The sequence below is a fragment of the Pogona vitticeps genome, chromosome 1 (assembly GCF_051106095.1).
Source record: "Pogona vitticeps strain Pit_001003342236 chromosome 1, PviZW2.1, whole genome shotgun sequence".
Taxonomy (NCBI): domain Eukaryota; kingdom Metazoa; phylum Chordata; class Lepidosauria; order Squamata; family Agamidae; genus Pogona; species Pogona vitticeps.
In genome coordinates, this window is record NC_135783.1 from 214679768 (window position 1) to 214699853 (window position 20086).

Consider the following 20086-nt stretch of genomic DNA (forward strand, 5'->3'; position numbering starts at 1 on the left):
GCTTTAACAGATAGTTAAATAAATAAATTTATTTACATGTTATGTATTTACTGCACCTATAATTTAATTTGCTGACCTCTATTCTGTCTCCTTTCTAGCGACCATCAGCCAAAAACACTCACTTAATGGAGCTCTTCAGCTGATTGCCAGTGAAACTCGAGAGGCTGAGGTCAAACTGTTTTCTTTCCATTTCTTCTTAACAAATATCAGGCTAAAGCAAATAAAGCTTTTTTAACCCCTACCAGAGGTCAGAAATGACATATATGATAGCATGTTTATTGTAATAATTCATATCATACATCTCTTTTTTGCAGGGGCTTGTGGGGAACTTTTGGCCCTCCAAATGTTCTGAACTACAACCCCCCTCCTGTCTCACCATGGTCAGGGTTCCTGGTAATAGAGGGCCTTCTCTGTGACTGCTCCCAGACTCTGGAACTCCCTCACACAGGAGGCCAGACTGGCCCAATCTTTACTGTCCTTCCTCAAGCAGGGGAAGACCTTTCTCTTCAGGCAGGCTTTTCCTTAATAACTGGCTGTCCAAGTGGGGTTTTTTAATGGATTGTTGTACCTACTGCTTTGAAGGTGTTTTGGTGTTGCTTATGTTTTTAGTATAGTATCTGTTTGATTCTTTTTAGTATATTTATACTCACTGTTGTTAGTTTTAAATACTTGTTTTTTAATTATGTAAACTGTCTTGAATCCTTTTTTAAGGAGACAAGCAGGGTAAAAATATAATTAATTAATTAATTAATTAATTAATTAATCAACTAACTAACTAACAATTTTCATCATATAAGTAGTATTTGTTTCACTAATACACCACTTGAATTACTGAAGTGGCATTTGTGTGTCCTTGACAATGGAGATTTTATATGAGATTTGTTGATGAAACACAAAATAGTTCATAGTCACATTTAAAACTGACCTAATGGAAACAAAAAATGTTCAGGTAATCACAACTTCATTTCAATAGGTCTACATTTAATTAGGATTAAGCATGTTTATGACTAAGCATAACTCTATTTAGTTCTTTTCTTCTTTCTCAGAAAAACTGTGCCTTGCCATCAACTCCACCTCATAACTCTGATTCACTGAAGAAACCCTTCAGAAAGATAAGATGAGCCTGCTGCATTAGAAAGCACACTGGGAGTGTCATTCGGGTACCAGGGTGGGGAGCAGAAGGTCTCTAGAAACCAATCCATGAAGAAGTTCTATCCAAATGTGGGGGAAACCACTATTCGGGACTATAACTCCCAGAACAACCCAGCTATCATAACGAGGTGTACTAGCTGGCATACTCTTAACAGCTGTAATTCAAAAAGTTAGTGTTTCTATCTCTGCTCAAACCCCAGTGAAACCTCACAGGATTTTAAGAGGTTAAAAGAGAGGGACACTTTGGATGTTAACCTGAGATCCATGGAGAAGGGAGAGAGTAGCAGTAATAAACAAAAATATAGGACAGTGATGGTGAACCTTTTTGAGACCGAGTGCCCAAACTGCAACACAAAATCAAGTTATTTATTTCAGAGTGCCTATACTGCAATTAAAACCCAAATGCTGAGGTTTTACTTTAGAAAAAACAAATGCTCCTGCACTGCAAGGGTTGAATGCTTGTTTGTTTTTTTTGCTATGGGCGGTATTAACAAATAAATACTTACTAGATCTTTGATAGCACAGGCATGGTGTTAAAATATTGGTATGTGTTTCAAATACTTAAGTTTTTTTCTTAATGGGCTCCTTATAATACCTTTTTCATGGCAAGGGCAAGAAAAAAAGGCAAAAAGAGGCAAACAATAAGAGCAGCAGCAGCAACAACAACAACAACAACAACAACAACAACAAAAACAACCCAAAAGGGCCAAAGGTGGCATTGTGTGCCTGTGCCCATCCTTATTAATTTATTACAGTGGTGCCTCGCACAGCGATCACTCCATTTAACGAAGAAATCGTTTTGCGATGATGTTTTTGCGATTGCAAAAGCGATCGCTTTGCGATGTTCCCTATGGGGAAAATTCACTTTGCGATGATCGCAGGGAAGCAATCATCGCAAAGCCCCCATTTTTGGCCAGCTGATCGGGGGTTCTCAAATGGCCATCGGGTAAACAAAATGACCACCCGCTGTGTTGCCTCGCTTTAGAGGCACCGAAAATGGCCGCCCCTATGGAGGCCATAGGAATGCATTATTGGCATTTTAATGTGTTTCTATGGGCTTTTTAATATCGCTTAGCGATTTTTGCTGCACGGATTAACATCGCTAAACGAGGCACCACTGTACTTTCATTTTTCCCCCAGCTCAGGGCTTAGGAAAGTTCCTTTTGGGGCAAATGAGGGAGATAACTTTTGGGAGCACCAGCCTAGAATCCTGTCAGAAGGCCAACAAGGGGAGATTTAACAATCAGAGTGATTGGTGACAGGGGATACATTTATAGGCCACTAATAAAAAACTATTTTTAAAAATCATGCAAAATACAAGCTTTTGTGGGTAAATCCTATGATCATAGGGACTGTTGACATCATATTCAGGACTCAGCCAATCCCGAGGGTGCGGCTGCTGCTACCTTGGGGACCCAACCCTTTTTCTCCTGGGTCTTTGTGACCTCACAGGGGCCCAACCTCTCTGCTGGCAGATAAAAGGGGCTTGCTGGGCAGGGCAGGAGATCAGAAGGGAGGCCAGTGGCCAGAGGGCAGTCCAGTAGAGAGAGCGGCAGCGGCTACAGGGGACCCAGCCCTTCTGCCCAAAGCAAGTTCTCTTGCAAAACAGAGGAACTTGTTAAGTGGGCTTGCAAGTTAACAGCTCGAGGCTGGCAGAGATCCGTGGCTTGAAGCTGGCTGATGTCGGTGATGGACGGGGGGAAGTTGGTGTACGTTGGCAGACAGAAGCTGGTGGAATCTCCCTATGGAAGCTGGCTGAGGCCACAAGGCAGAGGCCGGCAGACGTTGGCAGATGAAGCCGGTGGTGGACGTTAGCCTCCTGAAACCAGCTGGCGGAAGCTTGGTGGATATCGGTGGATGGAAGCCCAGGTGTGTGTGTGAATGGCTGGTGGAGTGAAGGTATGTATGTGTCGGGGGGCAGCTCATTTGTGCCTGTGTGTATATGAGTGTGTGTGTGATTGGGCGGGCTCGCGTTCCGTGGGGAATGTCGGCAAGGCGAGTGTGACCCAAGCATTCGGGAGCTGGCGGAGGCTGGCTTCAGAAGCAGATTGGAAGAGATGAATGGCTGTATATTCCTGGTGGAAGCCAGTGGATGCTGGCAGGCACAACGTTGGGATGAAGTTGCCAGAACATTGGTCGGTGGATACGCCTGAGTTGAAGCCGGTTGATGGCAGTGGAACAATTCGTCCCTTAGTTGTTGTTGTTTTTTCCTCTTTCTCTTGCAGGGCCCGAAGCATCTTCTTCCCCAGGGGGATGAGAGGGACCAGGAGGCAGGCGTCCTGCTGGAGCTGAACCAGGCCATTGTCTCTGCTGAGGATAAGCGTTTAGCCTCTTTTCCAAAACCAATAAAAGAATTTTCTGGAATGGTTTTGAATTGCCTTCTTGTTTGTCAGGGGCTGTCATGGGATTATCTTCTCCATCCCCTCATTATATCTGAGGCTCAATGCCTGGGGTGGGTCTTTGTGAAGTCATGATGTGGGGCCTTGTGATATCACAGGAATTGGGAACATAATATTTCTCCATGCATGTGTGAGGGAGTGAGCTACGCATTATGGGTTCCCTGTCTGAGCTCCTAAGCAAGTACAGTGGTGCCTCGCTTAGCGATCGCTCCGTTGAGCGATGAAATCGCTTTGCGATGGTGTTCTGGCCATTGCCAGAGCGATCGCTTAGCGATGACCCCTATGGGGAAAAATCGCTTTGCGATGATCGCGGGGAAGCGATCATCGCAAAGCCCCCATTTTCGGCCAGCTGATCGCCGGTTCCAAAATGGCCGCCAGAAAAACAAAATGGCCGCCTGCTGTTTTGCCTCGCTTTAGAGGCACCGAAAATGGCCACCCCTATGGAGGATCTTCGCATAAGGTCAGTTTTGAAGCCCACAGGAACGCATTAAACACGTTTTTATGTGTTTCTATGGGCTTTTTTATTCCGTTTAGCGATGAAATTGCTTAGCAACATTTTTCCTGGAATGGATTAATGTTGCTAAGCGAGGCACCACTGTATATTATGTGTCATGTTCAACAGACACAGGAAGCCAGTGAGCCCTGGTGCCATTCGGCGAGGGTTGGAGTTGGGTACCCAAACACTTTCTTTTCTAAAATCATGGCAATCTTTTTAAAAAATGTGTGAATCAAACAAAGTAGCATACTACATGCTTTCTAAAGCACTTTTCTATTACTATTTATTCCTCTGAAGAGAGCTAAAGAGACCCAGGAGGGATTTCTGCTTTGACAAACAGGAAAAAGGGTTCTGTAGAACCCATGTCCACTTGATAATGAAAGAGCTCAGCAGTGGTGAGAATCTAAAATTGACCACACAGGTTTTAGCCAGATTTTAGGATGCTGCAGAAGAATTGAACTTGGACAGAAAACTGGCATTACATTTTCAGGCAGACCTAAATGAATTTTTTAAAAAAACAACCCTTGATGATAGCATTGAGAAGAGATAAACAAGGTTTAGCCTTAAAAAATGCAGTATTAGACCATCCAATGAAAATCAATATATGATGAAATACTGCCAGATTAAAAAAACAAACCACAAAACGATTTTACTTTCTGTGGTTCATTTATAACCAAACACAACTCACAGTGTGGGGAAGGACTCCTCCTTAAATAAAAAGACCTGTTTTCATGTTTCTTTTAAGAGTATCCCCCCATCTAATACGTAATCTTCAGCATATGCAATATAATGAGATAATCTGCACTTCAGACATTGAGTTCCTGTAGCTGGAACACTCCATGTATGACGTGCCGTTACCTTCATTATAATACATGGAAAACAGCACGAGAGGTGCTGCTGCCATGTACCATTCAGTTTTTCTGGGTATGGCTCTGCACCCACAACTTACGAGTTTTTCCGGCTTGGAGCCTCCCCAGTAGAGGGTAAACTGAAGCCACTCCAGAGGCAGTTGGTTGAAAAGCAGCTCTGGCGGCGTTTGAACTGAAGTGGCTCAGGCAGACAAAGCATTCTGATGGCATTTTGAGAGATGGAGGAGCATGGAGGAGAAAAAGAGAAGGAGGCAGTGAGAAAAAGAAGAAGAAGAAGAAATGGTGAAGCAGTGGAAGACAGGAAAAGCACAAGAAAGGAGACATTGATGTGGAGGGAACAAAAGATTTATGAGGACGTTTATGTGCAAAAGGAGAGAAGACAGGAAGAGAAGATGTGGAATGTACAGCTGAATCTTGCATTTCTGTTACAAATGGTCCCCAAAAGAGAAGCAGGGAAAAGAACATAACTAGAATTCACATACCCTTAATACACAATGATTGCTATGGTTTTGTCTTACAAACCAGTTTACCCAAATGATTCTGCATGGATTTCATGCAGATGATCAAAAACCATATCACATTTATCTGTGTAGAAAGTCTCCAAATTATTTAGCCCACCGGAAATTTCAGGCTACCCTTTTAATACCATCTTCTTCTTTCCCGTTTTTTCCAATCAAAGCTAATCCTGTCAGTCTGATCATTCTTCTCTTGTGCCCTTCCTTCCATTTGTGCAAATACCTTTTACAAATTATCAGTCCTCGGATACCTTTCAAGCCTGTGACTCTTGAACCAGTGCCATCTGCTAAGTCTTTTCTAAGTCCACAGATACAGCTTCACTTGTGAAGACAGAACTGCCAAAGTAATTAGTGAAATATGTAGCAAGTTCCCCATTCTAAATCCTCAGCGATTTCACAGTTTCTTAACACTTGAACGTCAACCAGGCAGCAATATTCAAAATGGGAGAGTGCACTTAAAAACAAACAATGTGGTATCAAATGTCAACGAAGTGATGTTTAACGTCTGCCACCATGGAATGAAACAACATCTGTTGACATATGAATCTAATGTCAGCTGGAGACTAGCAAGGGTGCTGTCCTACCCAGAGTTCAGTTTATGCTGAGCTGCTATTTGTACAGATCTGTATTTTTAACACTAAATATGGGTCAATGTGCCAATGACCTAGAAGCCGCTGTTTGAAAAAGGGAGGCCATGGCTGACCAAACTGTCACCTCAAACTATTCCAGCTTGGCCTGACCAAGCACTGCTACAAGTGAGATAGTGGCCTGGGCCATTATATGTCTGATCCAGACAGACCATTCTGCACACAGAAGACTCGCCTCCTTTGCCAAATTCACAAAATGTGTGTTTCTTTGTTTGTCTGATTTATAGGCTGCCTTTCTCCTGGTAAGAGGACTCAAGGTGGCTCACAGTATGAAAAAGAAAACACGGTAAAATATACATTAAAAACAATTGAACTATAAACCATTTACATACAATTCAATAATTAAAAACAGACACAATGTTAAAAACTACTTTAACTTTTTAAAAAATGGCATTCAGGGACTCAGTCATGATTGATAAAAGCCTGCCTGAAAAGGTGGGTCTTCAGCTGTCAGTGGAAGGACAGAAGGGAGAGGACTGGCCTGATCTCCTGAGGGAGAACATTCCATAATGTTGGAATAGTGACAGAGAAGATATTCTCTTGTGTCTCCATCAACCTCAAATCATGCAGGATACCTATGTGCAACAAATCCTACATGGTCTCATTTAAATGTTACTCAAATTCTCTAATTTATGAACTTCTTTTTGTGTGGTGAAGGGACGGCTCTCAACTTTTTGAATGCTCACTACCTGTGTCAATAAAGTATTTGTGTTTTGGAAGCTCGTTACCGGGTTTTGATATATAACTATCACTCCACTTTATTCCTGATACTTTCCTTGTCCCATCCCCATCCCACCACCACCACTGTATGTAAATGTGTGGCCCATATTTGTGGCTCCATATGTCTGCAGAAGGGGACTGTAATCCATGAAACCTCACACTGAATTAGCTACGTTAGCCTCACAGGTCACAATACTATGGTTTGTTCGTTTTTCCCATGAAGCACACCTACATGGAGATAAGCCTACAGAACTTACTTCTAAGAAAACACCCACATGGCTGCATGGCTTAGTTTTCTCCATATTTTTTATTATTATTATTATTTATTTAATTTATATCCCACCCATTTAGACCGAAGTGTACTCTGGGCGGCTAACAACAATATTAAAATAAAACAATAATATTAATACACTAGAGCAGTGGAGGCAAACCTTTTTCGGCTCGAGTGCCCAAAATGAGGGGGTGGGGAAGAAACTAGTGGTTGCCGTGCTGCCCGGAAGACCAGAACTGGAACAGGAAGTGGCAGTTTCAGGCGGAATCATGGGGATGGACAGGAAGTTAAAGGGGGAATCATGGGGACGGACAAAAAGTTAAAGGGGGAATCATGGGGACAGAAAGGAAGTTAGAAGACCCAGAACAGGAAGAGAGACGGAGAATCCCAGCTGCAGCCACTTCAAAAGATTTGTTTCCACAAGGGTGGGTGGGTTGACCGCTCACTCGTGTGCCAGAAGAAAGGGCTTTGCGTGCCATAGGTTCGCTATCACTGCACTGGAGAATGGCAAAATAAGTTAGGTATCAAAAGGAGGGAAAGCCTGTCTGAAGAGCCAGGTCTTAAGTTGGCTCTTAAAAATGCCCAGCGGGGCAGCCAGACAAATTTCAGGGGGGGGGATTATTCCAGAGCCGAGGGGCCACGGCCGAGAAGGCCTGCTTTCTTGTTCTTTCTCTTCGGGCCTCCCTTGGTGTTAGGCCCCTCAACTGCCTCTCCTGGCTAGAACAAGTGATACTAGGTGCGAGAAGGCATTCTGCCAGATATTGAGGTCCTAAACCATTTAGGGCTTTATATGTCATCATTAATACTTTGAAATCAATGCAGAAATGAAGAGGTAGCCAATGCAAGGCTGCCAGAGTGGGGGAGATATGTTGATGTTTTCTCACCCCAGTAACAAGTCTGGCCACCGCATTCTGCACCATTTGAAGCTTCTGCATCAATCTCAAAGGTAGCCCCACATCAAGCACATTACAGTAGTCTAATCTCAAGATGACAAGCGCATGGACCAGAGTGGTGAGGCCCCGACACCAAGATAGGGACACAGCTGGGTGATCCGCCAAATATGGAAACAGGCGGTACAGACCACTGATGCCACCTGGGTCTCCAAGGTAAGTGCCAGGTCAATATGTACCCCCAAGCTGCAAACCTCAGTCTTCATGGTGAGAGCCACACACACACCCCCGAAAGTGAGGGAGTTTCCCAAACCACCATTGTCTGGGCCACCCAGCCTAAGGACCTCCGTCTTGTCCGGGTTCAGCCTTGGACCATTTCCCTGCATCCATCCCAGTACGGCATCCAGACAGCACTGAAGGGAGGGAACGGCATCCACTGTTGTAGGAAAAAAGGAGATGTAGAGCTGGGTGTCATCAGTGAACTGATGACACGAAGCCCCACAGATGACCTGGCCCAGTGGCCTCATGTAGATATTAAACAGCATTGGGGAGATAATCAAGCCCTGCGGAACCCCACAATTGAGATTCCATGGAGCCGATCCACTGTCCCCAAGCTGCACTCTCTGGGGATGGTCCTCCAAGGAGGATGAAAGCCAGGCTAGCGCCAGACCACCAATTCCCAGCTCGGAGAGCCTCCCCAGGAGGATACCATGGTCGACGGTATCGAAGGCAGCTGAGATATCAAGAAGGACCAACAGAAACACTTTGCCCCTGTCGGCCTCCCTCAGCAGGTCATCAAACAGGGCGACTAATGCCGTTTCCATACCGTGGCGCAGCCTGAAGCCAGACTGAAACAGATCCAGGGTGTTGGTTTCATCCAGAAGGGCCTGAAGCTGGTCAGCCACCACCCTCTCCACCACTTTACTAAGGAAAGAAACATTGGCAATGGGCCTATAATTGCCAATATCATCCGACGCCAGATTTGGTTTCTTCCTAATGGGCCTAATGAGTGTCTCCTTGAGAGACCCATTAATTACTGCAGTTGCCCATTTGGTTGTTGTAGGCCTGGCTGCTTTGATTAGCCAGGCCAGGCAAGGGTCAAATGAGGAGGTAGTGAAAAATTTAGAATGGATACACTTACATGTAACCATAATTACTATGAAGCTTAAGAGGCAATACAAAGCAGCTGGAGTTTGAATTAAGAAATAAAAATTATTGTGTTTAGCTCTTTATTTTCTTACAGAGTTCTTTGACTAGTTCTTCCATCAGGGAAGAAGAGGGTTGCTATACAGTTTAAAATTCATAGCTCTATTTGAATGTTATTCGCTCTGTTGTCACTGGAGCAAATTGCATGTGCTGGTCCTAGTCCTAATATCCTATCGCTCTACTGACCCCTATCCAACAAGGCCGTGCGCTAGGTGCATGCTTGTAGAAGGGGACACACACATACCTACCTTCTCCTCCAATTTCACGCAGCTTCCAATTGTGGGAGAGCCTATATATGACCAGCAGGCTTCCGTGTGGACAATGTGTTGGGGATGGTGTACTAAGAAGAGTGAGATGCAATGGAAGGAAGCGTGCCTGCCTCACTTTGTGGAACAAGCACTTAGTAATACAGAGAAAACTGACATATTCAGACACTTTTCTTATGCAACAAATCAAGAGGACTATGCTGGGTAGCTTGGCCCCTCACATCACCCTGCTCAGAAATCCCTCTCCCATCACAACACCAACACAAGTTGCATGGCAATCTGCAGTGAGGAGACATTCAGGCATTCAATTATATGCATGAAGACCCTCCTCGCCTGTGGGCTTTCAAGTCTGTACAAATGCACAGAGTTCAGAAGAGGGACTTGTAAGCACTAACTCGAGGGCAGAGCTACTCAGTGCACTCTCGCCTCCCTATGTTGGAAGTATAGGCCCCTGAGATGAATCTCTTTCAGCCCTGGAGCTAAAATCAACTCCAAATGGATTCTTAGAGTTTCTATTCCACCGGTGGGCAGGGCCTAAATCTGACAAATGACAACCATCTTATTTTAGCTTACAGCCTTTACTGACAGTAACTATGTCTCAGGACAGTGGTTCTCAACCTTCGGTCCCCAGATGTTCTTAGACAACAACTCCCAGAAATCCTGGCCAGCACAGCTAGCGAAGAAGAATTCTGGAAATTCCAGTCCAAGAACATCTGCTGACCCACGGTTGGGAACTACCACCTTAGGAAATCCATCTAATTCTTTCGTAATGGTAAGGGAAAACATATAAAAACTGGCTAACTACCAAATAGGAAAGGGAGAGTGGCCATCTGGGGAAACCCAATGAACTAGATCAGAACTCTAGATGCGCCCTTGGACCTAAGATTCCCTGTCCCAGTTCAGTGCCTAAACAAATCTCGCAGCACTCAAATATGGTTATAGTAGATACTATAAACAACAGGTTCAACATACATCATACAGTATGTTGAATTATAACACATAAAATCCTAGTACACTTTATTCAAATCTGCTTTGTGTATTTGTGTGTATATTTTTTCCACTCCAAGGTAATGAGAGCACTCCAAAGTGATGTTTGCATTAGCAATGTAACCCAAAGTTCTTCGGTGCGCTAAAACTTAATTGCTCTGCAGTTTCACAATATAAATACAGTAAAGAGCAAGGGGGGGGGAGAAGCAATCAACTGCTAGCAATCAACAGCAAAAAGAAGAATACCACAAGAAAAATATCTGCTTAGCTTGTCACCATAATATATATATATCCCATTCAAAATAGCTTTAATTTCACTAGGATGAAATTAAAGGTCTGGCTAGGCAGTTTTCAAAGTACATGAGTGACTTTCTGTGTCAAATTAAGAGCAAACTACTGAGCACAGCCCTTCTGCCCCCCCTCCAAGCCACTTGTCCCCTTGAAGTTCCTTTATATTCTCACCTTAGGGTAGAATGTCTGCTAGAGCGGGAAATACTATTGCCAACAGGAGAGGGTAAATTGCTCCCTCGATGCAGATCTTCAATGGACCGGCTCCAAGGTTTAGATTTGTCCACCGAGTTTTCCATATTGTTTTCCAAGCTTTCAAAATCAAAGCTGGAAAGAAACAGAAATTTCAGTGCAGGTAGGCTAAAAACCCTGAAGAGTGAGGCTGAGCAAGAGGAAAATTAAAAGTGTTTTCTCCTCTTTGCCGCTTAACATTGTGCAGATGCGCTACATCCCAACAGATTACAGTCAACGATAAAGTGACAGAGCGCACTGTAACACATTTCCCCTTGAGCTGAAACGAAGTGCTGGTTTCACGTACATTTCACAGTAAATTTGGATCTTGAGAAATGGGAAAAGGGCAGGTCAAGGAAAGTTTTTCACTTTTCCTGACTTCTCCATCTGTTACAAGTCAGCTCTTCTGTGCTGTGATACAGATGGAATCTCAGACTCTTTTTATTCAGTTTCTTTTAATAAATCAATAAGCTGATGTGCTGTAATTTAGTCTCCACTCAACACACAAATGAGTCGCTAACACAATACAGTGGCCAAGACAAAATTCTCACCATGTATAACACACTGGGGTAATCATAACAGATATTTGTTTTGTTTATTTTCTAACCCTCCAATACACCACATTTCAAAAGGAAAGGCGTCTTCCCCTTTCTGGTATATTCTGAAGTTCTCCTACAAGTTACCACGCAGCAAGTAAAAGGACTTGCTCTCGCTTCTATGTCAGGCATAAAAGTCTTTAAAGTATGGACATGTTCCTGCCTCTTATCTCTGCAACAATACCCTTCAAAAATGTGCAAATTTTGATTACAAACTTTATTCTGATTGAAATAAAATCTTAGTCATGTCTTTTGTAAGCAACAAAAATAAACTGTTATGCATGTCCAGTCTAAAAATAAAATCCCAGTCATCTGCCGCCTTGGTGCAGACAAAACCACAAATAAAACAGAAGTTACTCTGCCTGGTATTGCCTTCATGATTCTTCCATAGGCAATGAGGGAAATGAGGCACTTCCTTACCCTCATAAGCAGAAGAACCACATGATGGGGAGGGGGGCAAATGGGAAGCTATTACTGTACATGCAGCATTCGCACGCCTCTTCCCATTCTTCGTGCAGCAATCAGGACCCTCCCACCATTGTACTGCAGACATTCTCAGGATTTAATCAAACATGAGAGACAAAAGCCAGGAAAGCAGAAACATGAAGAAGATCCGTTTCTGTTTTCTGCAACTTTGAAAGTAGAACCTAGAAGTTTCCTCTGTGGCAAGACTGGGACCGCTCTGCACCAAAGATACAAAGACTCTTTTTTTTTTCAAGGCAGAGTAAGGAAAAGGCCTATTCTGGAGAGATGGTGACAGAGCAGTGTTAGGGACCATATTTTGCATCCTAACGGCCCCATGTTCACTCCCTAACATTTTCCATCAAAAGAGTCTCACGATGCCCATCGAGGAACTCGATCCATGTTTTCAGGGCTTTCAGCAACCTCCACCACCCCGCCCCGCAAACCTCCAAGCACCCTTCCTGAATTTGTGTAAACCGTGCCTTACTTACGTGACTGCATATTGTGCAAAGGACAAATATTCCACCAACACATCCAGGCCTTTGTTTTCTTCATTCAAAAACTCCCTGACCCATCTGTCAGAGAAAAAAAATCAGTATAAGAGTTCAGTTTTTATTTTATCTAGGAAAGGATTTTCACTGAAAAGTCTCCCATTCATTACAGCAGGAAGAAATACTGACCATTTTCCCCTGCACAGCAAGGAATCCAAGAGTGCAACCTAAAGCCTAAGACCACTGCAAATCTCCAGGACTGATCCTGACATCCTAGGTAAGATTTGAGGGCACCATTACAGCCTAGGATAACAAGTTGTTTTGTTCTGTTATAACTTTGCAACTTGGGAGTCTGTATCCAGATGCCATTTGCATTTTCTCTCCGGCACGCTCAGATTATTTTACCATCTCAATACATAAATATAATGCCTCTGCAAAGGATTAACTTTATTGCTTGGGAAAGCCTGGAAATGCACTTAAAGAGAACGGCGCCCAGTTAGTCAAACAATAACGTGGAAGCAAAACCATGCAAGCAAGATATAACTGTCAACACAAAGGAGGGCAGCACTATGCATGGCTACAGGTCTGGAGGCAGCCACTGGATTTGTCTCTGAGCCTGGATGCCCAGGTTTCGGCAGCTGGCCAGAAGTGCATTTGCTCATTTATAACCAGTGTGCCAGCTACACCCATTCCTGGAGAGGTCTGATCTGGACACAGTGACACTTGCCTTAGTTACGTGCTAGCTGGATTACTGTAACATGCTCTACATGGGGCTGCCAATGGAAAGTGTCAAGATGGCTGACTGGGGTTGGTTACAAGGATGACATAACCTCCCTAGTACAGCAGCTACACTGGCTGCCGATCCGTTTCTGGGCACATTCCAAAGTGCTGGTTCTAACCTATAAAGGCCGCAACAGCATGGGTACAAGCATTTCAAATACTGTGTCTCCCTTTATGAGCCTGCTCAGGTATTAGGTGGGGGCATAGGAGAAGACCTTCTCTGTTGCTGCTCCCAGACTTTGGAACATTCTCCCACAGGAAGCCAGACTAGCCCCATCTTTTGCAGTCCTTCTGCAAGCAGGCAAGCTTTCTCTCAGTGACTGGCTGCATGAGTGGGGTTTTTTTTTTAAATGGTTTGTTATGAATTACTCTTTTGAATGTGTTCTGAGTATGGATTTTGTTTACCATTTCTCAGAGTGGTATTTGTTCTTTTTAAATATTTGTATACTCACCGTTTTTGGCTTTGAATATTCTTTTAATGATCTAAGCCAGTGGTTCTTAACCTTGGGTTATTCAGGTGTTTTTGAACTGCAACTCCCAGAAAGGCCAGCCAGCACAGCTGGTGGTGAAGGCTTCTGGGAGTTGCAGTCCAAAAACACCTGAGTAACCCAAGGTTAAGAACCACTGATCTAAGCCACCCTGATGACCCAATAGGGCTCCCAAGCCATAGTCTAAGACTCTAACCACTATACCACACTGATACTTAATGTTTCCATCAACGTCTCACTCGTAGGCTGTGTCACTTATTTGTCTGTGAATGAGTTCAGGGCAGCAAAATACTTGGCCTTTCAGACCATTATCACCCACAGAACCGCCACAACATCCAGTCTCTAGTCTGCAAACAGCATTTTTAAGGCTAAACAATCCAGAAAAAGTTCTCAGTCCCATTCCACTTCTATTTACTTTGAAGTAAATGCCACAGAGCTCAATGAAATTATCATCCTTTTAACTCGGCCCCAGTTCTAAAGCTCCAGGCAGTTCCAATAAATCAGGGACTGGTCAAAAAAAGAACATAAAAAGCAGCTAAAAAAATCCAGAAATTTAGTGCCACCTACCACATAGTGATCACTCATTTTTTTAAAAAAGAAGGCAAACATGAGGCAACATTTGCCTGAACATTAAAAAGAGATCACACACAGCACTTCCACCTGGTAGTAAACTGATTACATTTCCCAGAAACGTATTTTCTAAGAATTTTCAACACACGGGAGCTTGTGATTTTATCATGTGGAAATGTAGCCAATTTTATTACATGAAAACTGAGACAGAACTCTGTCACATTTCTGTCAAAAATAAGGGCAATGTGAGTAAGGCCTGAGCAACCCATGAACACAAACGTTAATTCCATAGAGATCTGGATGCAAAACCCACTTGATATCTAGTTACTTACACTACGATATTAAAGCACAATCTGCCTAACAATTGTAGATTATTTCCTGGTTCTTGACTAACAGAAGCTAAAAAAATTAATTTAAAATTCAAAAGGACGGCCAAGCAAAAGGGTTGTTTGTTTTCTTGTCTTATGGGACAATTAGAAGATGGATGAGATCAAGGAATACTTGGCTGTGGCAGATGTTTCACTACAAATGAAAGGACATTATTTAGTTTCTAAAATGATTCATGCGTATAGGTACACATACACAGCATGCAACCATTTACTCAAGCTAACACATACAGTGACCAAAAGAAGAAAAAAGGGGGGAAAATCCTTTCGCAGTAGAGACATAAAACTTCAGGATCTTAATCCATCTAGTAAAAGTGGCCATCTCCAGCCACAGGTGACATTGGCATCACATTTGGGTAATCTGATTCAAAAGGAGAAATTGTAGTCTCAGGGTATAAGAAAATAAATCCTTTATTTCAATTCAAAAGATTAATCTATTGGAACTTTTTTACAGATCAAATAAAGGAAAAAGACCTAACACAGATAAAAAATTGTCCCTGAAAAAGGCCATACATTTAGGCCAAACATGTTGAACAGCTTTAAACTGAAATAAAGATTCGTTTTCTTGCATCCTGAAACTGTAGTTTCTCCTTCTGAATCAGATTTGTCAGACACAGCATTTCCTTTTGGTCCTTTATCACATTTCGGTAAGCCAGAATCAATTTTGCGTGGAATTTAGTGGGGGGGAAGTACTGTTTGATGAAATATTGAGAAAATGATGGCATCTTAATAACTTCAATGGAATATTTGGTTTGGAAAGATTCCTCAAATTTGGAGTTCAGTTGATGACAAGACAGATTCAACTGCTTAGAGACTTCATTGGCATGTCATATCGAAGATAATGCTCAAATATTTGCTTCTCTACCAACTATGTATAAGAAATATTGGCCTACTTTTGGTATTTTATGGTCAATTTCATTTCAAACTGATGTTGCAAAAGGCAAGTAGGAGAAGAAGTAGAAGAGGGAGGGAGGGAAGGAGGAAAACTTCCTTATCAATGGGTCCTCAATAAAAAGTTCAGTACAGTGGACCCTCTACTTAAGGAATTAATCCATATTGGAATGGTGGCTGCAAGTCGAAAAGTCTGTAAGTCGAATCTCCATTGACCTACAATGCACTGAAAACTGATTAATCCCATAACCAGTGGTTTTTATTCTATTTTTATTCCATTTTGGTTTTTTTCTGATCTGTAAGTCGATTCACTGGCTGCAAGTCGAATCTAAATTTTGCAGCCAGAGAAGTCTGTAACTCGAAAAGTCTGTAAGTCGAGCCGTCTGTAAGTCGAGGGTCCACTGTAACAGTAGCTGAAGATCCATTTTATCTATCATGGGAATCTATTAAATATGATAATTTAATCTACTGCAGCAAGAAGGCTCTGAAGGCTTCACTGGAATCTTGTTGGGTCACCTCAGAATACGTCTCACAATTCTCAGTAGTACAAAAAAATTCATGGCAGGTATTCTGGAATTCCTTAGAAAACGAGTCAATTCAAACTAGCAAGCCTGAGACCCACTCTCTTATTCAAATATTCAAACAGACAACTATTCAAATGTTTTTTATCGGACTCATTAGCAGACAGAACTTTGCCAAACCTAATTTTGTATGGGTTATACCTAATGACATTTGTTCAAACGTTATTAAAGTGTTTTTGGGGGGAGAGAGAACATAAAAGAGTACAGTACTTGCCCAATATGATTAGTTCGTAGAGAAATTTCTAGTTCTCGTAACACTTGTGTAGATTCTTGAACTCTTCTCCTAAATTTCTGAAATTTACAAGAGGAGATAATAATCCATGGATGCAATTGTTTGATTAATAAGTATAGAAAACTTAATTTATTAAAACACATAATATATTTTAAAAGAGAAATTTGGAAGAACCAGGCCACTAATCAGACAGTAGCAAGAGACACTTTCAAAAACAACAACTCTAGGAAAGTTCTCCTTTTCATTCATCTCTTTTCCCAAGGATAAAATATTGGGGACACTGGATAGTTCACACTGAGACTAACAGGAGGCCTCTGAGTCACACTCTTTCCCTTTTCTTCACCACACCATGCACCACTCTAATGTGAAGATGATGGGCAATCGAATGTTCTGATGCAACTCCTTACCTCTGAGCGCAAACCTGCTATAAAGAATATAACAGTGTTTATATATAGTAAGTTCTTAGTGTGAATCTTCTTTGAATTTTTAAAATTCTTTTCCAAAAATATAAGACTTTATAGTTATAGCAATAAAAACTGTGTGGAGCAAGTTGATTCCAACTTATGACAGCCCTTCTCAGGGTTTTCGAGATAGAGAGTACACAGAAGTGGTTTCCCATTCCCTCCTTCTGGGGGGCCTCCTGGGACTGTGCAGCTTGTCCAAGACGACACAGGCTGGCTCTTCTCCCAGGAGACACGGTGGGAAACTGAGTACCCAAATTTGGCTGGTCTGGCACCCAGGTCAATAACTCACTGAGCAATCCAAGACCTCCAAAAATTTGCTAGAGAAAGCAATGCATCAGGATGTGGATCATCATAAAAATTCATATTCCCCTGATATTTAAACTCCACTTTTCTACAAATTGACCAGGTCCATGCATCTGATTAACAGCATGGAAGTTTAGGGAAATATCCTACGGCTCATATCCCTCATATCAATTTGAGATAAAACGGGAAGTGAAAAGAATCCAGCATTTTTATGTCAGTTCCTACCGGAGTTTGTTGCTATGTGCCTTCAAACTAGAACCAACTTAGAGTGACCTTAAGAGGGCTTTCAAAGTAAATGGGATGTTTAAGAAGTTGTTTTACTAGTTCTCCTCTCCCATTGAGTTTCCATGGCTGGGCAGATATTCAAACCCAGGCCTCCTGAGTCATAGTCCATTATTCTACTCGCTACACAACACTGGGTATCCCTCCTACTAGAGTAACTAAATCTAATTAGGTTGTTTCAGGATCAGCTGCTGGCCACTAGAAATAATAGCCAGATCTGCTTCAAGCAATATAAATGGCTCTCCTGGTATCAACCTCATACCAAGACAGCTTGCCTTTTATTTATTTTTACAGCACAAGTTTAAGTCAAGCAATTAGAGAAAAGGAAATCTTCCCTTTTTCAAACTTCATTGCAGATTCCCCGGAGGCAGGCAAATAAATCCTATGGGGATTTCTCCACGCTAAAATATGTATTAGCTGAAAGCCAGGCCATGTACACCATGGAAGACAACGTGACAGGCTAGCTAAGAGAAACTTTTTCAGGCACTTGTAGTCTAAGCTATTTTTGAACTTGAGGCCAACACAAGCTGTGGTCTGTAACCCATTAATAATTGTGGTGCACCACTTTACTCAACCACCACTAAAACTTCAACTTATGCCACAAATCTATAACGTCTAAAATATACGTATATACATCCTTTGTCTACTGACCTGGAAGTCAACCTTCAATGCCCAGTCAGCCATACAGCAATAAAACAGGACACATTTTCACTTTCAGAAAATGCATTTCTGAGCCCTGATGGGGCTGGCCTTGTGTGTGTGTGTGTGTGTGTGTGTGTGTGTGTGTGTGTGTGTGTGTGTGTGTGTGTGTGTGTGTGTGTGTGTGTGTGTGTGTGTGTGTGTGTGTGTGTGTGTGTCTACACACACACACACACTCAGTCATACATCATCATTGGAACGAATAGGTAGGTTTATTCTTGGACTATACCACTTCTGACTACAGTTTGTTTATTTATGTTTGGGAGGAGAGGTTGAACAAAAAGAGCAGAGGTTGAAGAGGTACTCTGAAAATGCTATTAGTTACACTTCAAATTCCTTTACCAACAGAACCTGTCATTAGTTATTGCTATAGCTATCATTTTTAAAAATAACCCTTTACTTTCCCATTTCTCTAAAGTAACTAAAATAGTTATCTTCTTCTCTTGCATGAAGAGACAATGAATCCTACAACCCATTGACCTGTGATATACAGTGCACTCTTCTGCTCATTTGCTATCATCTCAACACCCACACACAGTACTTGAAACATCCGCTATTTCTCATCTATTGTACAACAAGGCTATCCAAAATACAAACGTAACTGAATGTAACTGAGCTACTTTACAAAATAAGAGACATTTTTCCATGTCTCATATTCTTAACATAATCAACATAAATCTCAGCAGTGAATTGCCCCAGGTGAAGACGTTAACATAGACATTTGATGTTGCGCACTGAGCTGCTTAGCACACTATAGCACTGATTACCGGGCCTTCCTCACCTGCGACAATTTGCCACTCAGAATTACATCAGTTGAATTATGTTGCTGGGCTTAACTAATAACATTTGGTCATTAGGTTATCATCATATTGTAGAATAGCTGTACCATAATTTCTGATGGGATAATTAATTACTGGTGTAAAGGTAAAGGTTCCCCTTGACATTTAGTCCAATCGTGTCCGACTCTACGGCACGGTGCTCATCCGCGTTTCCAAGCCATAAAGCCAGCATTTGTCCCTAGAAAGTTTCTGTGGTCATGTGGCCAGCACGACTAGACACAGAATGCCATTACCTTCCCACCGTGGTGGTACCTATTTATCTACTCACATGTTTAAATGCTTTCGAACAGCTAGGTTGGCAGGAGCTGGGACAAGCGACGGGAGCTCACTCAGTTGCGTGGATTCGATCTTAGAACTGCTGGTCTTCTGACCTTGCAGCAGAAAGTCTACTGCTGTTTAACCCGCAGCGCCACCACATCCACTAATGGTACCTAGTTATTTACTAATAATTTCCAAACTCCATATGGAGGTGATACCTTTGTAGGCCAACCCAAATTGTATGAAAAGTGTGTAGAAGCACACAAAAACAGGCAAGCTTTTAGGAATATTTTTTCTTCACCCAGCAAAAAATCTATTGACATTCCAAGCTCTGGAAAAGTATGCATGTCAACATGAAAACCCCTCTTCCTCAAAGGCTCCCTAAGATTTGAGTTTTATCAGCTCTGTTTTGTGTAGAGGACATTGGTACCATATGAACTGGTGGTACCATCTCCAGCATAAAGCGGTGCAATCCAAGAAAAGAACACTTTTCTACTTAATTTGGCTGATTTCACAAACTGTCCTCAAACGTAAAGTCTACTGAAAATGTTAAAAAAACCTCAGCAGCTCTTACCTTCCTTGTTACAGCTGGATCAAGATAGCCTTTTAATTTTTGTATATATGTATGAGGAGGGTTCTTGACTTGAAATCTTTCCTGTAGGGAAGAGAAGTAATCATTAGCCATTCAAACAGGCACAAGTCACGCATTACAGCTGGTGCCAAAGCTAAATATGCTACATTTCACTTGCTCCTCTTCTGGCTCTTCAATTAATATTTTATCTTCTTTTTCAATGTACCAGAAGCTAGACTAAAGGCTCCTGAGACCA

General features: G+C 42.3%; 1 protein-coding gene across 15 annotated transcripts in view; it reads right to left on the reverse strand.

Annotated features, from left to right (window-relative positions):
• FMNL2 (formin like 2) overlaps positions 1 to 20086 on the reverse strand; it is a 224223-nt gene that overhangs the window by 60156 nt on the left and 143981 nt on the right. For 9 of the 15 annotated variants that reach the window (XM_072983105.2, XM_078376520.1, XM_078376534.1 and 6 more), the window contains exons 3-7: positions 19834 to 19914; positions 16397 to 16473; positions 12487 to 12570; positions 10881 to 11033; positions 4997 to 5116 (exon numbers count right to left, since the gene is read on the reverse strand). In XM_072983105.2, coding sequence (XP_072839206.2) covers positions 4997 to 5116; positions 10881 to 11033; positions 12487 to 12570; positions 16397 to 16473; positions 19834 to 19914 — 515 coding nt within the window. The remainder of the gene's footprint in view (positions 1 to 4996; positions 5117 to 10880; positions 11034 to 12486; positions 12571 to 16396; positions 16474 to 19833; positions 19915 to 20086) is intronic. The other 6 variants (XM_072983128.2, XM_072983134.2, XM_078376542.1 and 3 more) reach the window with 1 other exon arrangement.